The following is a 5,935-nucleotide window of genomic DNA, read 5'->3' as shown; positions in this document are numbered from 1 at the left end:
TCGATCTGTGGGCTGCGGGACCGGTGAGCGACGCGATTTTACCTAAAGACAAGGTCAAATAAAAACCATGCTCTAGAGTAATGTGAGTTGTTTTGCTGTGTAGGTAGGTATATATACATATACATATATATATATATATATATATATCATGTCAGTTATACAGAAGCCTGGAGTGTCGGCTTTGGCTAAGCACTGATGAGAGGCATGTCAACACGGCAGCAGGGCAGGTCCTTCCCATTGATATACACCACTGCAACATTTGGTTATTGTGCCATCTACTGGTTATATAATACAACTAAATATACAAAAAGCACACAGTAGTATGAGAGGTTCGGTAGGAGTTTACTGATTATGGGATAAGCTCCCATTCTGAAGTCACTTTATGTCAAATGTGTATTTCAAACTGTGAATTTCGTAATGCAATAGGATTTAGAAAATATGTCTAATTAGTGGTTTCTCCTAATTGCAGGTTATAAGTGGAAGAATGCCAGTGGATTCTACTGAAATAGGGATGTGTTTATATTAAGAGCAGTTTTCACAGACATTAATGTAAGTTGAAATGAGGAAAAAAGCTAAACAAGAAGTGAGCATCTACATTTACAAATAGGCAAACCTGAAATAAATGTCCGAAATATCGACATTAAGAGGAGTGCACGCCTTTGGAAATTGCGCAGTGAACGGTACCTGCCAGACAGTTCCCAATGAAATGCACAGAAGTGGGAGGAGTGCAGAAGGATGACGACACTCCTATGTTGAATATAGCGTGACTTCGCCTCACACCTGGTAGAACTTACTCACGGAGACCACATTGACGGGCGCTGTGAGAAGTCGACCAAAGAAAGAAAGACATTTAACCAACATCTGTTTCTTTTAAAGAAGATACTGAGAGTTCAATAGCACAATGGTAAGTGTATCTTTTTATTTCGAGAGGTGAAATGCGGGGTGTCTATGTATTTAAAAGCCTATTTAGTTTGGCCCGCTTTGTTTCATTGTATTAGACCTTGATCTATAATTTCATTCGCAAAGACAAGGAAAGTGCGTTTGTTTTCTCGTCATTTCGAGACCACCAACACAAATGACTTCGCCTATTTCAACATAATCCTGGGTAACCGACAACTCTCTGCGCGGTAGACTATTCTTTACTCTCCAAAAAACCCGACAGACGGTGCAATGCAGATAGTGACGCATCGAAAATGGATCCACTACTGGCTGCCAAAAATCTAATTTTGACGCTGTTTCAATTAATCCACCGTTTCATCTATTGTAAGTGTAATATGAAGAGTATTCTTCCTGAATAGCTACTGTAGGCCTATACATGTTAACATTTTGAACAGATCAAACTTGGGCTCTGAGTGGGTGTATCCACTTGACTGGGTTGTAATTGCACAAATATTTGCTGAGGGTGTGTCTCATTTGACACTCAATCAAGAACCAACATGCTCTTTCTGCACAGAGCTGGAACTGCAGCTTTGTTTATGGTTGGGTTAATTGGGTTAATTGTTTTGCTAAATGTAACATACTAAATCTACACACATCTGCAGAAGCTTACAAAGTTACAGCTTACACTTACAACAGCAATGAGCTCCCATATTTCTCAAACATGGTTATTACAAACATCTGGAATAACATTGTCACTACATTGAATCCAATACATATAGGCTAAACCTTCTGATGCATGTCATCTTAGTTTGTCATTACTACATACCCCTCATGTGGCCAGTACAGTAAATGTAGGTTATTATGGGCTGTTCTAGGACTCTCCTGCTTGCATGTTCAGAACGTGAACTTCAGACTACAGGGTTGTAATCTCTTGATCTGTGGTTAGTGTCCATTGACACACCCTTTCAACAGTTAGTCACCATCCAGATTGTCACTGTCTGCTGCACTATGATAGGAGCATGGCATCATCACTTTAGAGCAAGTACTGGTTTTAATATCCAGTAATTTGCCCATTTAAAATGAGTTTCTGCTGTATTTCTGACTGGATTTAGGTGGTGACTAGTGAGTAAGTCAAGTTAGCTTAGTGTTAGGTTAAGGGAATAAGGTTTACAGAGTATAGTTCACAACAGATGCTGAGTTTTCACAGAAATAGCCTTTTGTGTTGCTGACCTGGCAAGCTTGCCCAAACTAGGCGATGGCCTCTCCCCCTGCAGACCCCATCCATCACTTGCGGGGGAGGGGGTGCGGCAGCTGGAATCGGACATGGTAAAAATAGTGTCCTGACTGGGGTTGGGGGGAATTATCACCCAGGTCCACAATGGAGGCACAGACGGGTCATAGGTGTAAGTTAGTTATCTGATCCGTGGGGGCTGAAATGACTCGGCATATCCAGGCCAATATGCAGTAGCTGACTCATTGTCACACAGATTTGCACAGTAGAACTTTTGTTTTGTTCATCTATTTGTTCTTCTGATCTCTGATGAATTTGGAGGCTTTGATGTTGGTTTAAATATATTTTAGGTGCTGTGGCAGCTGATGTTGAGGCACTGGAGGGCCTGTGGCTGGCCTAGTTATCCCTCCTTGGGGGAGGAGAGATGGTTGTACTGGAACTGCCGTCCTCAGCAAGGGCTGACCTTCCTGCTGTAGAATGTGGAGAATGAGTCGACACTATGTTGCAGGGGGTTCTTGTTGTTATCTCTGCAGTCATGTCTGCTGCTGGTTGGTGTGTGTTTGAACCACAGTACCAGAGAAGAAGAGCCTTGGTTTGTGTTCAGTTAGCATGACATAGGATAACATGTTTTGAAACTGAGTACTAGGCCTACTACCTGAATTTCTCAAATGAGAACACAGGTTTTCATTTTCCATGTGGTGTGGTGCTTAATTAACCCAACCATGCTGTATGACTCCCCTGTCCTCTCTGACAAACCTCTCAGGCCACCTAAAGGCTGTCTGGCCTGTCACTCAAGTCACTGCATCAGAACAGTCCTCTACTGTATGTGTGTTTAATGGGATAGGCTAATGCAAACAAGGAGGGAAATGGAAGTTGGTTCTGGTCTGGGCTCCCTCACAACAGGCCTCCTGTGCCTACGTGTATATAGCGGAATGTCACTGACATGAGCCCCAATAACAGCTGCAGAACTTGCCTGCTCACACGCTACCATGTTCTCTCCAGCTTTCTACCTCCATCTAGTGGAGACTTGACTGTCTTTATTTAAATCTCAGGAAATCATAAAACAACCCATCCAACTTAGGAGTCCACTACGGACATAGGAAATGCTGATGGACCGCATACGTTTACACTTAAATTTGACTTTCGGATGCACTCCTGTATCATTGATGATGGCATATCACCACTGTTTAATTCATGTTGATTTACCCACTCTAATTCTAATCTATTCATTTCTCTCCTCTCTCTGTGCACAGCGTGAGTGTATCTCTGTTCACGTGGGCCAGGCTGGTGTCCAAATGGGCAACACCTGCTGGGAGCTGTACTGTCTGGAGCATGGCATCCAGCCGGATGGACACATGCCCAGCGACAAGCCCGTTGGCGGACATGACGACTCCTTCACCACTTTCTTCAGCGATACGGGCGCTGGGAAGTACGTGCCCCGCGCCATTTTTGTTGACCTGGAGCCCACTGTTATTGGTAAGTTTGAGTGTAAAGGTGTACCGAAAGGAAGTGTGTTTGAGAGACATTCTGAGGTATCACAATCTAGTCTTATTCAGCTCCATTTTGACATGTTTTGTCTATTGTCTCTTAGATGAGGTGCGTACAGGTACCTATCGGCAGCTGTTCCACCCTGAGCAGCTCATCTCGGGCAAGGAGGATGCCGCAAACAACTACGCTCGGGGGCACTACACCATCGGCAAGGAGATCATCGATTCCGTCCTTGACAGGATCCGTAAACTGGTAAGGGTTCTTCAGTGACACTTGGCTGCTCAATGAATATGCAACTTCTCCCCTTAAAAAGGCCCTTCTATCTCTTAATATCTTGATAGATGATTCACTTACTTAAACAAATGTATTGTTGTAAGTTGCTTTGGATAAAGGCGTCTGCTAAATGCCGTAAATGTAATGTAAATCTTAAGATGCAGGCCTGTACCTGTCCGTTTGAATGACTGTATTATTCTTCCCACCAGGCTGACCAGTGCACTGGTCTCCAAGGGTTCCTGGTCTTCCACAGCTTTGGAGGGGGCACTGGCTCTGGGTTCACCTCTCTGCTGATGGAACGTCTCTCTGTCGACTTTGGCAAAAAGTCCAAGCTGGAGTTTGCTATATACCCAGCCCCCCAGGTGTCCACAGCTGTGGTGGAGCCCTACAACTCGATCCTGACCACCCACACCACCCTAGAGCACTCTGACTGTGCCTTCATGGTGGACAATGAGGCCATCTATGACATCTGTCGTAGGAACCTTGATATCGAACGTCCCTCCTACACCAACCTCAACAGGCTTATCAGCCAAATCGTTTCCTCTATCACAGCCTCTCTGCGCTTCGATGGTGCTCTCAATGTTGATCTGACCGAGTTCCAGACCAACTTGGTGCCATACCCTCGTATCCACTTCCCTCTGGCCACCTATGCCCCAGTTATCTCTGCTGAGAAGGCCTACCACGAGCAGCTGTCAGTGGCCGAGATCACCAACGCCTGCTTTGAACCAACCAATCAAATGGTGAAGTGTGACCCTCGTCACGGCAAATACATGGCCTGTTGCTTGCTCTATCGTGGAGATGTGGTGCCCAAAGATGTCAACTCTGCCATTGCTGCCATCAAAACCAAGAGGAGCATCCAGTTTGTGGACTGGTGTCCTACTGGCTTCAAGGTGGGGATCAACTACCAGCCCCCTACGGTGGTTCCTGGAGGAGACCTGGCCAAGGTCCAGAGGGCTGTGTGCATGTTGAGCAACACCACCGCCATCGCTGAAGCCTGGGCCCGTCTGGACCACAAGTTTGACCTGATGTACGCCAAGCGGGCCTTCGTGCACTGGTATGTGGGTGAGGGCATGGAGGAGGGAGAGTTCTCTGAGGCCAGAGAAGACATGGCCGCCCTGGAGAAGGATTATGAAGAGGTGGGCATCGATTCCTTTGAAGAGGGTGAGGAGGGAGAAGAGTATTAGTCAACATATTAGTTTGCTGGTTATGTTCTGGAACAAAAATGTACCTTGTGAAATTGCCAAACATTTGTTTTTGGTTTTTGTCTGTGCATTACCAAACATGATTAGATGTCAATGTCCATGTATTACACAGTTTTTGTGAACTTGCTTTAACAATGAAAAGTTACACCTTTTATTTGACAAAATGCTTTTGCCTTACCAATGTTTTTATTTATTCTGTGATCAGTTTTATCCAAGATTAAAACACTGAAGAGGCACATGCAAGTTTTTTTAATATATATATGGAGCCCCCCCACCTCTGATGTTGATGCTCAATAAAATTCTCCCCAAAATAAAACACATTCAATAAAACAAGTAGTCTTTGTACTCCTTTTTTAAATTATACTGTGGGTCTTATGACTTGCTGCCAGAAATGTCTCCCTCCCAGACAATTTCTTTAGTTTTGACCTCCAACCCTCACTGTGCTATTGATGTTGCTCAATATATTCAGCTAGCATATGCCATGATTATAAGTGAACACCATTGTAAAATGCAGTGACTTAATCAGACGTTGGCATTATAATGGTTTAGTGAAGGCTTTACATTAGCAGATGTCTGTATAGGCTACTTTTAAAGTGCATACAGTTGGCTACATGCTAATGTAGCTCATAGTATATTATCCAATTGCACCAGTATGCTGACACTTTGATTACAGCTATCACTCTGGGATTTACCGCCACATTTGAGTATTAATAAATGTGATCTTGAAAAGTGATTTATTGAAGATGGTAGTATAAGGTATGACCAAGCATCAGCCATTTCCCAAATGAATGCATACACATCATGCATAAATGATTTCACATTGAACTACTTATCCTATGAGACGCACCTTGGCCTTTATCTC

The 5,935-nt window shown here is 44.0% G+C and overlaps 1 protein-coding gene across 1 annotated transcript; it reads left to right on the top strand.

Moving 5' to 3' along the window:
- The first annotated feature begins 784 nt into the window (after window positions 1-784).
- On the top strand, window positions 785-5,395 carry LOC310813119 (tubulin alpha chain-like). The gene is made up of 4 exons (XM_083681970.1): window positions 785-904; window positions 3,364-3,586; window positions 3,702-3,850; window positions 4,081-5,395. Exons 1-4 carry the CDS (start codon window positions 902-904, stop codon window positions 5,053-5,055), a joined length of 1,350 nt encoding a protein of 449 aa, XP_083538096.1. The 5' UTR covers window positions 785-901; the 3' UTR covers window positions 5,056-5,395.
- Window positions 5,396-5,935: the final 540 nt, after the last annotated feature.

The sequence above is a fragment of the Argentina silus genome (assembly GCF_951799395.1).
Source record: "Argentina silus genome assembly, chromosome: 12".
NCBI lineage: Eukaryota > Metazoa > Chordata > Actinopteri > Argentiniformes > Argentinidae > Argentina > Argentina silus.
This window is presented reverse-complemented; position numbering and strand designations above follow the sequence as displayed.